The sequence below is a fragment of the Mastomys coucha genome, unplaced genomic scaffold, assembly GCF_008632895.1.
Source record: "Mastomys coucha isolate ucsf_1 unplaced genomic scaffold, UCSF_Mcou_1 pScaffold21, whole genome shotgun sequence".
Taxonomy (NCBI): domain Eukaryota; kingdom Metazoa; phylum Chordata; class Mammalia; order Rodentia; family Muridae; genus Mastomys; species Mastomys coucha.
The window spans coordinates 137,546,733-137,564,942 of record NW_022196904.1 but is presented as its reverse complement, the minus strand read 5'-3'; the positions used below and the strand labels follow the sequence as shown (position 1 = coordinate 137,564,942).

Sequence of the window (18,210 nt, the reverse complement as noted above, 5' to 3'; positions counted from 1 at the left end):
CTGCACACGCCGGGGTGCTGGCACAGTAAGGCCTGTCCATGGACTCTCCTGTCTCTGCTTTACATCCTGCAGTTGAGGAGACAGGGCTACAGGCACATGCTCCTGGGCTTGGTTTTACTCTGGCTCTGGAGATCTGAACTCAGTCCTCACTCGTGGACAAGGGCATCTCCCCATTGCCCAGCCAGTTCCAGGCCTGTTCCCTCACCAATGCTACTGGAAGTAGGTGGGGTCAGGCCGTCCATAAGGAATGCCTCTCTGAAGATTCTAGATCTTTTTTTTTTCTTTAAAAAATAAAATTAAGGCTTAAAAAAAATAAAAAAAAATAAAAATAAAAGTAATTTGGGGCTGGGGACACATGTGCTCAGGCTGCTGGAAAAGCGTGGAGGACAGCGTTGTGGAGTCAGGTCTCCCTCCCGCCACGCATTCCAGGACTTGACAGCAGGCTTGCATGGAAGGCAGTTTATCCACTGAGCATCAACCAGCTACTCTTTCGTTCTGAAGACCCCATGGCTTCAACAGTTAGAGTGCATGGGCCTGAGAGTTGCTTCAGGGCTAACAGCACTTGTTCTTGCAGAGGACTTAGGTTCAGTTCCGAGTGTCCACTTGGTGTCTTACACCATTTGTAACTCTAGTCCCAGGAGATCTGATGATCTTTTCTGACCAAGTATGGATGTGGTACACACACACACACATACACACACACATACACGTGTGTATGTGTGTATATATATGTATTTATATATGTATATATATATATATATGCACGCACACACACACAGAGGCAAGACCACTCATACACATAATTTTGTTGGCTTTTCATTTTTTCAAACAGTCTCTCCATACCACCCTCGCTGTCTTGGAATTATGTGGACGAGGCAATCCTGGAACTCACAGAGATGACTCTGCCTCTATCTCCTGAGGGCTGGAATAAAAGGAGTGCACCACTACGCCCAGTTCATTCATTTGTGCATACACATATAAGTATAAATATACATGTACATATACATATTTTTTAAGCCAAGAGTGTAACCAGTTTCCAACAACCTGGCAAAGCAGAGAAAGAGGCAGGGGAAACACTTTATTTACCGTCACATGTGCCGAGACGTGTGCTCTAATCCAGCAGTGGGTCCACTTCTGACACACTGTCTCACTCAGTTCCATGTGTGAAAACCTGGTGAAGAGCTCAAGGCACATGGAGATGCTGTGAATGACCACCCTTTCAGAGATGCCACTTACTCTCCGAGCTGCCATGGCCCCAGTAGTCACAAGAACCATGAAGGAGCCATTTTGGGGGAGCCCGATGGTAGTGTGCAGAGTTGAGAGTGCTGCCAAGAAGGACACAGGCAATGTTCCAGCCAGGTTCAAGGTTCTTGTACCTCAAGGCCCTCCCATCATCCTTTGTGGTGTCGTGGGATGGGATAGCTTTGTGTGGTCCACAGTGGTAGGCCCTGAGTAACTCAGGAAGAGCAAAAATGGAAGAGCTTCTGGGTGCTCAGGCTGCCTCAGGAACCCAAGTAAGGCAGCCCCTCTCTAAACGTAGGCTAGAAGTGGACTTTCGCAGAAGAAAGCAGGGGGAAGGCCACGAGGGCCTGTGGGCTAGGGGCCACAGGTGACTTCTGCCAATGAGCAGAGGAGCCAGACAGTGCGGGCAAACACTCTCTGTTCTGTGGACACTCTGGTCCCAGAGCAGCTGGAGAATCGGAGGATGCCAGCCTCTCACTAGTGGGCTGCTCCAGCCTGAGGGGCTGTGGAGGGACCAGCTGGTCTGGGGGGCTGGGTATGAGGGCATCAAACTTAGAGAAAGACCCCATCAGGCTGGAGCCAGAAGACGATGGTGCAGACAGAACAGGGCTGGGGGAGAGCTGGGCTGGAGGTGTCCTCACCATGAGAGGGTCAAAGGTCAGTGAGAGCTGTGGGGAAGGGAGGAGGCCCGGAGACTCATTATAGCATGGGCCTGGAGAGAGATGCTGGGCACGGGGAGAGGAGCCAGGAGTCTGGAACATGCCCAGTTGTTCCTGGCAGTCACGGTATCCATGAGGGGTGGGTTGTCCTGAGAGTTGCTTGGCCTGGATTGAGCATCCAGAGGGCAGCAGAATAGGGCAGGGAGCACAGTCCACTCCGCACAGGCGTTCATGCAAATGCAGTGTCCGGCCCCACCCTGCCAGCTCAGACTGCAAGGCCTGGATCTCCTTCCGAAGGGCATGGTTCTGTTTCTCCAAGGATTCGTGCTGCTGGAGGAGAAACGGATGGTGGGGAGGGATGTCAGCATCGGGACACTATCTGGGGTTCTCACTGCTATAGGATATGAATGTCCAGATAGAACCTCTTGGCTATTGTACTGTGCTGAGCTGTATTGTATTGAGCTGTGGCCTTGCCAGAGCCCAGTATGGCTCTTCTGAGACGCACCATTCCTCATCCAGGATCTATCGCCACCTGGCTTCAAATTGCCCTACCCCCCAGGCCAGCCAGAGTGAATTCCAGGACAGCCAGAGCTCTACAGAAAAACCCTGTCTCTCAAAAACAAAAACAAAAACAAATTGCCCTATCCCCATCCCATCACTTTATTGGCCCATTCAGTCACAGTATTTTTTTTTTTTTTTTTTTTTTTTTTTTTTTTTTTTTTTTTTTTTTTTTGTATTTTCAAGACAGGGTTTCTCTGTATAGGTCTGGCTGTCCTGGAACTCACTCTATAGACCAGGCTGGCCTCGAACTCAGAAATCCACCTGGTTCTGCCTCCCAAGTGCTGGGATTAAAGGCATTCGCCACCACCTCCCGGCTCACATTATTCTTTTTTAATGGATTTGGACTGGATCTTTGTTTGGCTGGGGAGGAGGCACTGTAAACAAATGAGGATGTAACAGGAAGACATTGGTTATCTTCCTCTCTTGTTCTCTGCCTCACATTCCCTTGAGTCTGGATCTCTCCATAACCCTGAAGCTGGACATTTTAGGCAGCAAGCTCCTGGGATGTGCTTGTCCCTGCCTCTAATGCTGCAGCTACAGGCACAGGTAGCCACACCCAGCATTGCTAACTTGGTGTTAGAGATCTGAACTCTTGGTCCTCATGCTTGCACAGCAAAGCTACAAAAGCATGATGGGAGGGCTTGCAAAAACAAGCAAGGCTGAGATTTGATCTTTTGCTATGTATTGTAATGCTAAATTCTACCCCACCTCTGACACCCAGGCCTGGGTCCCTCCAGGGACAAGACCCAAGTGTGACCTTGTGCCCCAAGTTATCCCTGATTCGGGGAATAAAGATACCTACAGCCTATAGCTGGGTAGAATTGAGATAGGTGGGGTTTTGTGTTCCAGGCTGGGGATCTGAGGAGAACCACAAGGAGGAGAGAGAGAATGTGGAGAGAGCAGAAGGTGCCATGGGGTAAGAAATTTCAAAACACGGCCATGAGGTCTTGCCAATTGGAATGAATAGCAGCCATAGAACACAGCAAATTATAACTCTGAATTATTGATAGGAAAGTAGATATAATAGCATAGAGGGTAGATATCTGCCCAGTTCTACTGATGGTTAAGGTTTATTATAAATATAAAGGTTGTGTGGCTTTTATCCAGGAACTGAATGGTCAAAGGCAGAGCAGAAACCTCCAGATTGAGATTAAATACTTTCTACAACAAAGGTTCTTACCTATCAAAGCAGACCCGGCCTCCAGGTCCTCCCAGCATTCCTCAGTCCCTACCCATTGCCCGCTCTACCCTGAACTTTCTAGCCCAGAGGCTCTTCACTATATAATCCAGACATTTTGGTTTCCTCCCTCCCTCCTTCTTTCTCTTCTTTTTTTTCTTCGAGACAGGGTTTCTCTGTAGCCCCGGCTATTCTGTATCTCATTCTGTAGACCAGGCTGGCCTCGAACTCCGAAATCTACCTGCCTCTGCCTCCCAAGTGCTGGGGTTAAAGGCATGTGCCACCACTGCCCAGCCTTCTTTCTCTTCTTTGTGTGTGTACATTTTCTGTTTCTACCCCTCACACACACACACACACACACCATGGTGACTTCCCTGATCTCTGTCCTTGGGGCCAGTGAACTCAACCAAGAACAGCTTCCCAATAAACCTGCATTTAATATAACCTAATCTGGCCTGAATTGGCTCATTTCACCATCAGAGAAATAAGTTCTCATTACCCACTAAAACATCTCCCAGTATCCAGGTTTATTGAGACAGGTCTCCCTCTATAGCTCAGGCTAACCTTGATCTCATTGTGGCCCTTCCTCCTTGTCTCGGCCTCCCAAATTCTCAGATTATAGGCATGTGTCACCATGCCCTCCTGTGCCACTGAGTCTGGGCTGAAGCTATTAAAGGTTCCCAAGACTCCAGGATCTGAATGCATTGCTGTGGGGCTCAAAGCTTCTCTCTTAATTCCTGTCCTTCCCACCGGGATCTGCTTCTTTCACATGACTGCTGTCTGCTCTGCCAAGATGCTTTGAACCCTGCCCCCATGCCACTCTTGATATGGCCTTTATAGGGAAACTCAAGGTCATTCTTTCTGGATACATTGAGTCTGCTAAAGGCCAGGGCTCAGTGTCTGGGTCCCCAGAAGGCATCAGTTCTTACATAAGGGATTCAGGGTACTATTGCATAGGTGGTTGTGGGTACCCCTGAGTCAGCATTTTCTAAGCTCTATTCTGCTAAATGCTAGGTTCTGAAAACCCACAGGACAGCCATCAACATGCAGTTTTGTTTTGGGGAAGAGCTACATACAGCCTAAACTGGCCTTGAATTCCTGATCCTCCAGACTCTAGCTCCCTAACCTTAGGATCGGAGGCACATGCCAACCTCTTTATAAGGCTATTGATCCTCTTGGAGCATAACCCACTGGGGCATGTGCCGCCATGCAAGGGCTGTGCTTCAGTTATTTTTTTTAACATTTTGTGGGGAGTGGCATGTGGCCTGACCCATGTGTGGAGGCCAGAGGGCTAATGGCACTAGGTGCTCTCCTCTCACTATGTGACTCCAAGGATCAGGCTTTCTATTCACACCTCACCTCCCTCCATGCCAAGCTTGCACTTCTAAATACCACTTATGGTGCTGGTAATGGCAAAGATGTGGAGAGAATTTTATTTCCGAATCTTGTAAGTCTGAATGAATAACTCAGCCTCCTTCAGTCCCCTTTGTGGACATTTTAAAAGGAGAAGCTTCAAGGGCATTCTGCGTGACATGTGGTACAACCATGGCCTCCATTCTGAAAGGCCTTAGAGCCTTCAGCAGCCCCATCTGCACAATGGTTTCTAAAGATGGGAAGGCCATTTCTTTTCTTTACAGAGATTTAAAGTACATTTTACTTATGTACGTATTTAGCATGTGCATATGTACCTGGGCACATCCGACCACAGTGCAGGTGTGGGGGTCGGAGAACGACTTTCAGGAGTCGGTTCTCTTCTTTCACTGTGTGAATCTCAAAGGTGGAGCTTAGGCCCAGCAAGTGCTCTTACTGCCTGAGCCCTGTCTGCAGCCCCAGAGAGGATGTGTCTAAAGCATCTTGGCTGGCCATAGCTTAGTTGGTAGAGTGTTCACCTGGCACAAATGAAGTCCTAAGATCATCCCTTGGCAGTTCATAAACTAGGCATGGTGGCACGTGCCTCTAATTCTAGCACCAGAGAGCAGAGGCATCAGTGGTTAAGACAGTGAACTGGCCAGGCAGTGGTGGTGCACGCCTTTAATCCCAGCACTTGGGAGGCAGAGGCAGGCAGATTTCTGAGTTTGAGACCAGCCTGGTCTACAGAGTGAGTTCTAGGACAGCCAGGGCTATGTAGAGAAAACCTGTCTCAAAAAAAACAGAAAAAAAAAAAAAAAAAAAAAAAAAAAAAAAAAAAAAAAAAAAAAAAGAGGACTGGTCTTCCAGAGGACCCAAGTTTAACTCCCAGCACCCAGGTCAGACAGCTCACAACCACCTGTAACTCCAGTTCCAGAGGGCTCTGACATCTCTGGCCCTCGTGGGCAATGCACCTACCAGCACACAGACACACACATATACATGATTCAAAATAAAATAAGCCAGGCATAGTAATGCATGTCTTTAATCCCAGCACTTGAAAGACAAAAGTAGACAGATCTCTGTGAGTTCCAGGCCAGCCCGGTCTACATAGTGAATTCCAGGAAAGCCAGGGCTAGACAGAGAAAGCCTGTCTTAATAAATAATAAGTATATAAACAAACAAATAAATAAAAAGTAAGCCAGTCTAGTGAGGTGATTCAGCAGGGACAGGTGCTTTGCCACACAAGCGTGATGGCCTGTTTGATCCCTGGATCCATGCAAACATGAAAGGAGAAAACTGCTTTTACAGGGTTGTCCTCTAGCCTCCACATGCATGCTGTGGTACATAAGCATCTCTCACACTTACAATCAATTAAAATCTAATAAACAAACAAACAAACAAATAACAGGGGCTGGAGATGCAGCTTGGTGATAGCATTCGTCCAGCACCACGACTCTGGTCTGGACTTGCGTTCCCCAGCATCCAGAACACCAGACAGAGTGAACGGATGTGTCCTCCCCAACGGCGTGTTTCCAGAGCTCCTTATCCCGATGCTGTCATTTGCTTTGCAGTGAATTGTGAGGCCTGTTTTTTCTGCTAGGCCCTGTTGTAGGTGATTACACGCAGAATGGAATGGGACAATCTGGTGCCCAACCCCCATGGCACCTGGAGTCTCAGGAGAGAAGCAACATGGGGGGTGTGAGAGAAGGCTACTGTAAAGGATGACTAATCCACTCATGAGTTAATGGATGCAAGGGAGCAGCATGGATGACTATGGAGTGAAGGCCACTGGGTAGGGTGGACTGATCCACTTGTAGGTTAGCAGGTTATGTTTCTGGCATACTCCTCCCATACCATGTCATGTCCTTGCTTTGCCTTGCCTCCTCGAAAGGTCTTCACTACCTGCTGGGCCGATGCCGGGTCATGCTGGGACTAGTTCCCAGTCCTAAGAAATGAAACTCTGTTCTGGGCCTAGAGAGGCAGTTCATTGGTTAAAAGTACTGGCTGCTCTTCCTGAGGGAGCAGGCTCCATTTCCAGCACCTACATGGGGGCTCACAACAGTTTGTAACCCTAGTCCCAGGGGGCTCTTCTGCCCTCTCCTGGCCTCCACGAGCATGGCACACATGTTGTTACAGACAAATATATGCTAGGAAAATTCCAATACACATACACGTAAAATAAGATAAACTTTTAAAAAGAAAGAGAGGGCCTGGAGAGATGGCTCAACAGGTAAGAACACTGGCTGCTCTTCCAGAGGCCCTGAGTTCAATTCCCAGCACCTGAAGGGGGCTCACAACTATAACATGATCTGATGTCCTCTTCTGGCATATAGGTGTATATGCAGATAGAGCACTCATATACATAATTTCTTTTTAAAGAGAAGAGAGAGAAGAACTCTTCAGTGTAAGTTACTCAGTCTTTTGAGGCAAGAGCGAGGCTATCCCTACCTGGTGCAGAGCATCAGCCTTACTGGTGTGCTTCTGCCGGCTGCGCTGGGCAGCCAGCCGGTTCTTCTGCTTCTTCTTCAGCTGTTTCTGAGACTCCTCAAGGTCCTATGAGGCAGGAGGCAGAGGTGCTGGGGTCCTGGTAGCAGCCTGCCCCCTCTACTGTGACTAGCTACTTGGAACATTGTCTTTCTTAAATCTAGTCCCTGAGAAGCTCTGTTCTCCCACAGTCTGTCTCCTCCCTCCCACGGCACCAACAATCCTCCTGAAGACACTTACAGTAACGCCAGCCCTACCCGGTGTCCAGCTTACAGTTTACATAAGTAGGGAGGGTGGGATTTGAACCCAGACCATAGCAACCTCAAACACACATTCTCAAAAGCCAGCCTTGGCTTCTTCTGAGTAGAATAATCTCAAGGGTAGAACAGAGGCACATGTGTTTTCCCAACTGCCCACAGCTGGTGGAGGAGAGAAGCTGGGAGTAGACACCCCAGAGTGAGCTGCCATTTCTATGATCTTCTTCCAGCCCACAGCTCCACAAAGGCAGCAGGGCCAGGGTCTGATATGATTCCGTGTGCTTGTCCCCAGCTCAGTCTCAAAGTGCTGGCATTCACTTACTCAAACAACATTTAATTTCGTGTGTGTGTGTGTGTGTGTGTGTGTGTGTGTGTGTGTGTGTGCATCTTAGGAGGACAACCGTAAGTATCATTCGTGCTCAGAAGCCATCTGCCTTCTTTTAATTTTTTAAGCCGTGTGTGTATATGTGGTGACCTGTGTGCGCATGTGAGTTTACGTACCCTTGGAGACCAGAAGAGGGTGTTAAGTTCTCTGGAGCTAGAGTTACAGGTGGTTTGGCTGCGGGCTGCCCCATGAAGGTGCTGGGAACCAGTCTCGGGTCCTCTCCAAGAGCAGTAAGGTGTTCCTAACTGATAGACCTTCTCTCCAGCCCCCACCTTGTTTGTTTGTTTGTTTGTGACACATAGTCTCTCACTGGCCTAGGACTCACCAATAAGACCAAGCTGCTTCATCAGCAAGCACTCCTTTCCCTCTGCTGGGATTACAAGTGCTTGGCACCCACCCAGGTGTTTTAAATGGATGCTAGGGACCAAGCTCAGGTCTCCATGCTTACGAGACAAGTACGGCACTGATGATGCCATCTCCCCATCCCTTCAACAGACATTTATTAAGCACCTACTATGTACCAGGCACTGAGCTAGAAGGTTATAGAAGTGGGAGAAAGAAGAAGAAAAAGGAGGAGTAGGAACAGGAGGAGACAAAACAAACAACAACAACAAGAAAAATAGGCAAAATGGCCAGACGTAACGGTGCCTGCCTGTAATTCTGATGCAAGGGCTAGTGCAGGCCAGACTTGGCTACACAGTGAGTTTGAAGCCAGCCTGGGATACACGAGATCTTTTCTCAAGCAAAGCAGGAATGTCACCTACCTGAAGAATATTTGCCTGGCACAGAAGAGGTGTACAAGACTCCATGCTCATTCACACTGCAGGGGGGCAGCTGCCTAGAAGTAATGGGGAGTCCATTGGACAGAGAGGGGACTGCTCCTGATAGCCCTGAGCCTTCCAACTCTGGGGACCACAAAACTTAAATGGAACTTGAGGCCAAATGCCTAGAGCTGGACCCTATCTCTGTCACTCCACCTCAGGCAAGACGCCAGCCACTCTGGCTGAGGACTTCTGCACGTTCCTTGGATTGTGGCTATAATTTGGTCCTCAGGTCAGACTACAGACCCCAGAGGACCAAAATAGAGGCTGGGGAAAGAAAGAGTCAGTGAGGAAAGAAGGCAGCTGCGATTTGAGAGAGTGAGGAGAGAAGGGAAAGATCTGGAAAAGGCCACAAGGTGGGAGCAAATGGCTTGAGAGCAAGCAGTACAGACACGGGGTCCAAGTTCAAAGCTGGAGGCTGGTCTGCAGTGTGAGAGCTGAGAAAGCTTCATCCCAATGCCCAGGAGGAATTAAACCCTGAGGTGGGAGTGTGGAGCCCAGTCCTAGGTTACACAGACCACGGTGACCTTACTGCATCCTTCCTGGTCTGGGCCCTGGGACCCTTGGCAGCTCTTTTTCCTAGTCCCCTGTACTCACTGTCCCAGTCAGCAGCGCGCCACTCCCACAGAGTTGCATGGCTTAGACAAGGGGAACCGAGATTCAGTCCGGTCCTGGATGGCCCCTCAGCAGCTGTCCCCTCCCAGTGCCTTATGGAGGCCCAAGGAAGTGGTGGCTCTTTAAATCCCCAGTGACCACTCCGCCCCCAGCACACCCAGTTTCATTTTCTCCTAAAGCCACGGGCTGCCCAGAATCCCTGGCTCTTGCTTGCTCATGCGGGTGGAACTTCCTAACATGAGCTGCCTTCCGGTTGGGCCCCTTCCCTGGAAGGATGGTGGCGAGTGGACAGGAGGAGCAACAAGACGGTATCCTGGGGAGGGCTGGCAGGATGTCAGGGACAGAACCTAGAGGAGAAGCGGAGTGGGGGTGGGATTCATGAAGGAGCCTCCAGGTCTCTAAGAAAGCCCAGGTTCACAGTCCACACTGGAGCTGTGCAGCTTTGAGAAGGTGACTCACCTTCTCTGAACTTTGGTTTCCTTATCTATGAAGGATAAGGGTAGGGTGGAGCAAATTCCCAGGTTTGGGGCTGGGTGTGCCTGGTGTGGTGATTGCCCCGGAGAAGCAGACGACAGAGAATCACTCATGAGTTTGAAGCCAACCTGGGATACAGAGTAAGAACTACAAATCCTCAAGATATAAAAGTTCCGAGGCTTGACAAAAGAACTGTGACAACACGACCACTCCGTACTCTCTGAGACCGATGTTGGAGGCATGACTGGAAAAATCAGCAATCAGCTGGCGTGATGGCACACACCTTCAGATCCCAGCACTCGGATGCAGAGCTCGGCAGGTGTCTAGGAGTTAGTTTCAGATATTTAAAAGCAAAAATGTGGGTGCTAGAAACTGAACCTGGATCTTCTGGAAGAACAGCCAGTGATCTTAACCAATGAGTCATCTCTCAAGCCCCCAAAATAAAATTTTTAAAGGAACCTTTATGTCTAAGTTTATATTTAAAAAACAAAAAGTGCTAAATCTGGGCACAGTGGCACATGCGTATAAGCCCAGCAGGGGCGAAATGGAGGCAAGAGAGTCAGAAGGTCAAGGCAACTTATGGCTACACAGAATTGGGGTCTAGCCTGGGCTATAAGAGATGGTATCTCTTAATAAATAAGTAAAATTAAAAATAAAAGACTGCAATTGACTAGTAGTGTCTGCCATGTCATAATTGATTAGCCATGTCTGTAATGACCAGAGTTATGGAACGCAGGAATCTTTTGCCATCTCTAGAACTGGTCCTGAAGCCAGCTTGAGCCTTAAGAGATGGAAGACTTGACTGAGCCCTGGTGCTCTGCCCACCAAATATACCGCCTGTAGCTTCTGTGTGCTCATCCCTTTGCTGTGGATGATAAAATCAGTCCTAGTTACAGAGCTGTCTGAAGGGAAGGAACAGGATGAAGAGAGCCCTTCCCCTACTAGAAAGTACTGCCCGGCCAGGTGCAGGTGCATCCCCTCCTTGAGACTTGCAGTGGATCTGGATTCTAGGATCACTGACGTGGGTTGGTGAGATTGGACGTGCCAGCAGGACCCTGTCACCTTGCTTCTGAGAGCCCTGGGGGCAGAGGCTGGCATAGGTTGGCCTGGTACAATGAGTCTGCCCATTTCTTGGAATTATCTTCATTTCCCAGACATCAGGTAGGGCCGCTAGCTGGATGCAGGCACCTGAGGGGCTCATTAAGCCAGTCTGTGAACTCCACAGGGGAACAATCTGGAAGAAGCTTGAGTATGATGTCACCCCAAAAACACCTATTGAGACGACAGGACCCAGTGTCCCTACTTCAGTCTGCAGTTCTAACTAGACTCCCTTGACCTCCTAGACAAGGGGCTTCCAAGAGAGATGGACAGTCTACAGGGGTACCTCCTCCTGGGAGACCACATTTCCAGAGGAAGAAGAAAGGGGGGGGTATTTATGACTTGATCTTCAGAAGGGAGAAGGAGTGGCAGGCAGGGATGGGTACAGGGTAATGTTTAACCTTAAATGGCCCTGCAAGGTTTCCCTGAGAGGTGGGTGGACTCCCAGACCAGTGGGACCACACACCCTGAGCCCTCGCTCAGCCAGTGCCCTCGTCACCTCAAACCAACACAATACTGCAGCCTGGATGGCTTAAACAATGTTTATTTCCCAAAGCTTTAGAGGCAGAAAAGCCCCACAGCAAAACACCAGCCGATTCAGCTCTTGCCAAGGCTTGCCCAGGCTAGCCTTAAACTTACAGGGATGCTTTGGACTTAGCATCCGGAGCACTGAGATCGTGGATGTGTAGCACCAAGTTCTATAGTTTGGTTGAGCTTTGTGTTCTTGTTATCTAGGACAGGGTCTCACTAGGTAGCCCCGGCTGGCTTAGGACTCTATGTGCATCAGGCTGGCCTTAAAAGTAACGCCTCTGCCTAGTGAGCTACCACACTTGGTGGTGGCAGTTGCTGCTGCTACTGTTTGTCCTCCTCCTCCTCTCCCTCCTCCTCCCCTTCCTACTCCTTCTCCTCCCCTTCCTCCTCTTCTTTTTGAGGCAGGGCCTTACTATACACCCAGGCTAGCCTCCTGAGGTTGATACAACTACAGCTGTGTGACACCATATCTAACTGAAGGCTTGGTGTTTGAAACATGAATTTGGAGGGAACCACAGACATTAAGAACATTCCTGAAGGGCAGGATCATAGAACCTAGAGAGTTAAGGTCTTCCCCCCGCCCCCAGGGAGGCAGATCTGGAAGGAGAACACAGTCTCTCTTCTGGACCCTCAGTCTTCTCTACTGGGCTCTTGTGGGCCTGTGACCCCTACAGTGTGGTAGGTGGAAGTTGAGGGTTCCCCAAGTACCTGAGGTCCAAAGCAAGTGGCTGGCTTGCTCTCAGAAGTGACCCTATGTCTCAAAAACTGCCTTCGCCTAACAGCTGCTCCATCATCACATGAATGAATTAAAGGCAGTCAGTTTTAGTGTGGAGACTTTACACATCCAGAGTCCCCAACATTTCCCTGGAAGACGTGGTGCCATAGGACCTACACACCTAGAGGCTTCTTCTAGCCAGTGAGAAAACTAAGGCTCAGGGAGGGGATCGATTGGTGGACTCCAGAAAGTATTGGTGCTTGGTCCCAATGTCCTCCCACACCTGCTGGAGTTGGAATAGATGCTCAGGCCTCCAGCTGCGTGGGGACAAGGATCTCCTAATCTAAATCTTCCCATGATGGGCATCCCTTGTTTTAGGGCTGGCTTCCTTGACCCTTTAGTGCTGAAGTTGGCCTGATTTCTCATAGAGCATGAAGGACCTGCTGAAAGCTAAGCCTTAGTCTGTGACTCAAAGGTGTGTGGGACGCTTCCTATCTGGGAGGTCGGGGAAACCTTTCGGGGTAACAGCTCTTTGGAAGGACCTTAGAGAACAATCAGGCTCTGTGCTGGTCCAGTCACTCTTCAGTGTCTCCTCTGTAAAATGGGTTAATAAGGATTTGCTGAAGCAGAAAACATAAGCGCTAGTATGTTGCACAGCAGAAGTCAACATCTGGGCAAGATCTGGGGTTTTTTTTTTTGCTTTTTAATAACCAACAGTCTTTTACTTGTTTGTTTTTTCAAGACAGGGTTTATTTGTGCATCAGCCCCTGGCTGTCCTAGGACACTCTTTGTAGACCAGGCTGGCCTCGAACACACAGAGACCCACATATCTACCTGCTTCAGCCTCTGAGTCCTGACATTAAAGGTGTATACCACCACTGCCTGGCTGTCTTTTATTGGTTTTGTTTTTAATTTTTACAACCTCCTGGAACTCACTCTGTAGACCAGGCTGGCCTCGGACTCACGAAGATCCACCTGCCTCTGTCTACCATTTGGGTGCTGAAGTTTAAGGTGTGTACCACCATGCCCAAACCTTAAAGTGACATCTTTCAATGTAGATGCTGGGGTTTATAGCTAAGTAGGACTGGCAAAGTGGAGACAGATGGACCAGTTCAAGGGTTATTTCAGCTAGATGGTGAACAAGATGATTTGACCCTCTTTTTTTGTTGTTGTTGTTGTTTTTTATTTTTTGTTTTTTGGTTTGTTTGTTTGTTGTTTGAGACAGGGTTTCTCTGTGTAGCCGTGGCTGTCCTGGAACTCACTCTGTAGACCAGGCTGGCCTTGAACTCAGAAATCTGCCTGCCTTTGCCTCCCAAGTGCTGGGATTAAAGGCATGTGCCTCCACCACCTGGCTAAAAATAACTTTTTAAGGTTATAATTTCATCATTCCCCTCTTCCCCTCCAAACCCTCTTACATATTCCCTTGCTTTCAAATTTATAGCATCTTTTTCTTTCATTGTTGTTACATAGGTACATGTATGTAGCATGCATGTATGCTGATTCTGTGTAATGTTGCTTGTATCTTATTTCTTTTGTATTGAGTAGCCAGTTGGTATAGTCTCCATCTGTTGCAAAGAGTTCTCTTGGTGAGGGGTGTGAACTACATTTATCTGGCTGGATTCTGGAGAAGGATCTTTGACCCTCTTGATTTGCACAAATTTTTAGGTCTTCTGGTCAAAAGAACAGTGGACCATTTTTGCAGGTCACCTCTCATGCCCGCAGAGGGAAACGCTGGACTTTTAACAAAGGAATCCCATGGATATCTAATTTTGTTGTTGTTCATTCCAGACTTGGATTTTTCTTCTTTTTTTCGAGACAGGGTTTCTCTGTGTACCCCTGGCTGTCCTGGAACTCACTCTGTAGACCAGGCTGGCCTCGAACTCAGAAATCTGCTTGCCCCTGCCTCCCAAGTGCTGGGATTAAAGGCATGCGCCACCACTGCCCTGCCCGGATTTTTCTTCTTAGCTGTCACCACCATCATCAATAGCCAAGCATGGTGAGTCACACCTGCAATCCCAGGACTCAGGGTGCTGAAGCAGGAGTATTGGTGGTAATAGGGACCAAGACACAGCTCCATGCCACTGCCTCAGAAACCTCATAGGTTCTTTTAATTGTTTTAGGGACTTCCTCACAGGTAAAACCAGGTCGTTGGTTTCAAAACAGAAAACAACTTTAGAATGAGCCAGTATGAAGTAGACTTGAAGTTTATTAAAGATAATTTACAGCCAGTAAGATGGTTCAGAGGGTAAAGGTACTCACAGTCAAGCCTATGATTGAAAGTTATATTCCCAGGACCCACATGATAGGAGAGAACTAATTCCACAAAGTTGCTCTGTGACCTCCACATATGCAGAATGTGCCTTGGAATGCGTACTCACACACACACACACACACACACACACACACACACATACAGATATTCATACAATAATAAATAAATGTACTTAACAGCATTGTATTTAGAGATGTGTTTGCATGTGTACCTGCACAACTTTATATGCACCACACGTGCACAGGTGCCCTCAAAAGCCAGATGAACTGGAGTTCCAGGCAGTTGTGAGTCACCTAGTGTGGGCACTGGGAATACAGCTGTCCTCTGTGAGAACAATCATTGATCTGCTGAGCCATCTCTCCAGCTCCACACACAGCAAATATCTGTGCTCTCCTTGTTTCTCAGTTGGCAAGAAGCAACTAGAACCCAGTGTAAAGTGTGCCTTTCTTTTTCATGTGCACATAATTTCTTCTTTCTGTCCTGCCTTAGGATAGTCCCATGTTTAAAGCCAGCCTAGTGTACATAACTGGATCCTACACCTCTCCCTCCAACTTCCCCAGGGTGCAAGAACAGAAAGGATATACATATTTAATGAAAAAGCACACTAGGTGGTGGTGGCACATGCCTTTAGTCCCAGCACTTGGGAGGCAGAGGCAGGCAAATCTCTGAGTTTGAGGCCAGCCTGGTCTACAGAGTGAGTTCTATAACAATCAGGGTGACACAGAGAAATCCTGTCTCAAAAACAAACAAAAACAAAGACGAGAGGGGAGGAGGAGGAGGAGGAAGAGCCACTTTCATGCACACGCTTGTGGGCCTGGCTACATCTCAAGCATAGTTTGTGTGACAAGCTGCCCACAAACAGCACCAGCTTAGCAGTCCCAAGAAGGAGGAGTCCTTCCGCACTTTCTCAATAGGTACGACAATTTCTCCCCAGGCTTTTCTCTTTTTGGTTGGACGTGTCTTGTGTGCATTCTTGCTAGCCATGAGATGGGCAAAGCCAGAATCCCAGGCTCCCTCTCTGGCAGGAGCTGGGGTTAGCCTTCTCTAAATCACAGGAACAAGGAGTGAGGAAGTGGTAAGCCCCACTGATCTCATTTTATCTATGCAGTTAAGGATGGCCTTGAGTTCTTTTAAAATGTTTATTATTTTCTGTGCATTCGTGTTTTGTGTGCAAATATGTCTATATGCCCCTTGCATGCCTGGTACCCAAGAAGACCAAAAGAGGACCTTCTGGAATTAGAGTTCCAGGTGATTGTGAGCCACCATATGGATGCTGGGAATTGACCCTGGGTCCTCTGGAGGAGCCGTCAGTGCCCTCAGCTGGTAAGACATCTCTCCAGCCCCAGCCCTTGCATTTTTGATCCTCCTCCCAAGTACTGAAGCAGGTGTCGCCTGTCCCTGCAGGGATTTTTATCCTGACCCATTTCTTCCCATTCCTTACCATCAACTAGAATTGGGAAGCAAGGGGTTGAGTCATCTATACACAGGAAGGCAAAGGCTTGCCAAGGGGAACCATTCTAGGCAGAAGATTGCTGGTTGGGGAATGGGGAAGCAACTCTTGGGGACATAACCCAGGAAAGACCACTTTCAGTTTCAGCACACTAGTCACGGATGGCTAATGAGAAGGCCTCCCAAGGGGTAGGTAACAGCACTTCTATGTAGTTCTATGAAGTCACCCCTGTCCCTGTCATTACTCCTTTCCTGGTGGTGAGCGGGGAAGCAACTCTTGGGGACATAACCCAGGAAAGACCACTTTCAGTTTCAGCACACTAGTCACGGATGGCTAATGAGAAGTCTTCCCAAGGGGTAGGTAACAGTACTTCTATGAAGTCACCCCTGTCCCTGTCATCGGTCCTTTCCTGGTGGTGGGCCGTGCCACTTGAGAGGAAGTGAGCGACGGTATATCTGGGGCTCTCTGCGGAGCCCTCTGCGGCCTGGGACGCATTGCCTGCCCTTTGCTGGGCTTTCCTTAAATCACACAGATTTCCAGAAAGCTCCCTGGAACCTCTGGAGGAGGGCAGGAAGTTGAAATAGTAAACATCGGAGCTGTGGAGGTGGCGGCAGCTGGAACCCCAGCTCCTAGATTCTCTCTCCCATGCCGTTTTGCCTTTGGCCAAGGCTGGTTTCTCTGGGCTTCAGTTTTCTTGTCTATAAAATTAAAATCTTACCGGGGAGAAGTGGTACATGCCTTTAACCCCAGCACATGGGAGATCTTTGTGAGTTCGAGGCCATCCTGGTCTATAGAGTGAATTCCAGAACAGCCAATGCTACACAGGGGACTCCTATCTCGAAAAACCAACCATGCCGGGCGGTGGTAGCGCACGCCTATAATCCCAGCACTTGGGAGGCAGAGGCAGGTGGATTTCTGAGTTCGAGGCCAGCCTGGTCTACAGAGTGAGTTCCAGGACAGCCAGGGCTATACAGAGAAACCCTGTCTTGGAAAAAAAAAAACCAAAAAAAAAAAAGAAAAAAGAAAAGAAAAGAAAAGAAAAACCAACCAGCCAGCAAACAAAGAAACAAATAAATAAAATGAAATTCCCCTCTCTTTGCCAGAGCTATCATCATGACTGAAGCTACACAGGGATGGTGGTCACTAGTGAGCTCGGGAAGGGTGAGTCTCCTTGTTCTTGTCCTTGGATAGCAGCCAGCAATGGGCAAGAGGCAAGTAACCAGACACCTGGCTGGAGTGGAATGAAGACTGGCCTTTCCAGGGAGGCCAGCAATTCCCAGGGCCCAACACAAGAGGCTGTCGTCAGCCAACCCAGCACCTCAGACAGTGCGAAGAGGGTAGGGATGGACCAGGAAGCACCTGGGCTACGCTGGTGGAGAGGCGCTCACAACCAGAGGACCCTAGAAAGTGTCTATCCAGCCACTGCAGGGACTTTGATCCTGATCCATTTCCTTCCATTCCTTGCCATCAGCTAGACTTGAGAAGTAAGGTTGTGAGAGTCATCTACACACAGGAAGTAAGGTTGTGAGAGTCATCTACACACAGGAAGTAAGGTTGTGAGAGTCATCTACACACAGGAAGGGAAAGGCTTGCTGAAGGGAACCATTGTAGGCAGCTGATTGCTGGTCAGGGACTAGGGAAGGAATTCTTGGGGACATAACCCAGGAAGGACCAGTTATAAAAATCCCCTGGCTTTATTTTAACTGGGGAAACTGAGGCTCAGTAAGAGGAATGGACAGTCAAGTCAAAAATGGCAAAGCCAGAGCCGGGCAGTGGTGGGGCACACCTTTAATCCCAGTACTTGGGAGGCAGAGGCAGGCGGATTTCTGAGTTCAAGGTCAGCCTGGTCTACAGAGTTCCAGGACAGCCAGGGCTACACAAAGAAACCCTGTTTCGAAAAACAAACAAATAAAATGGCAAAGCCAAAGAGATTCAGGTTCTGCCACTCTCAGAGAGAGAGAGAGAGAGAGAGAGAGAGAGAGAGAGAGAGACAGAGACAGAGACAGAGACAGAGAGAGACAGAGAGAGAGATTGAGAGAGAGAATGTGTATGAGTGATGAGTGTGTATGTAAATGTTCCTATGTATGCATATATGAGGAGGTCAGAGGTCAACCTCAGT

General features: G+C 48.7%; 1 protein-coding gene across 2 annotated transcripts; it reads right to left on the bottom strand.

The window, feature by feature from the left end:
- Positions 1-1,059: 1,059 nt before the first annotated feature.
- Batf2 (basic leucine zipper ATF-like transcription factor 2) lies at positions 1,060-9,648 on the bottom strand. 2 transcript variants are annotated; one of them, XM_031384712.1, is made up of 3 exons: positions 9,534-9,648; positions 7,438-7,542; positions 1,060-2,231 (listed from the first exon to the last, which is right to left on the bottom strand). In XM_031384712.1, exons 1-3 carry the CDS (start codon positions 9,570-9,572, stop codon positions 1,542-1,544), a joined length of 834 nt encoding a protein of 277 aa, XP_031240572.1. In that variant the 5' UTR covers positions 9,573-9,648; the 3' UTR covers positions 1,060-1,541. The 2 variants fall into 2 exon arrangements, with proteins under 2 accessions (XP_031240572.1, XP_031240573.1); XM_031384713.1 differs by lacking the exon at positions 7,438-7,542 and having other exon boundaries at positions 1,065-2,231; positions 9,534-9,634.
- Between the last annotated feature and the right edge of the window lie 8,562 nt (positions 9,649-18,210).

Excerpts from the sequence above, each read along its gene's own strand:
- Batf2 (XM_031384712.1), bottom strand. The coding sequence starts at position 9,572 with ATGCAACTCTGTGGGAGTGGCGCGCTGCTGACTGGGACA. Across the intron at positions 7,543-9,533 it reads GCGCGCTGCTGACTGGGACA|GACCTTGAGGAGTCTCAGAA; the intron begins GTGAGTACAGGG and ends CCTGCCTCATAG. Across the intron at positions 2,232-7,437 it reads AGGCTGATGCTCTGCACCAG|CAGCACGAATCCTTGGAGAA; the intron begins GTAGGGATAGCC and ends TTTCTCCTCCAG.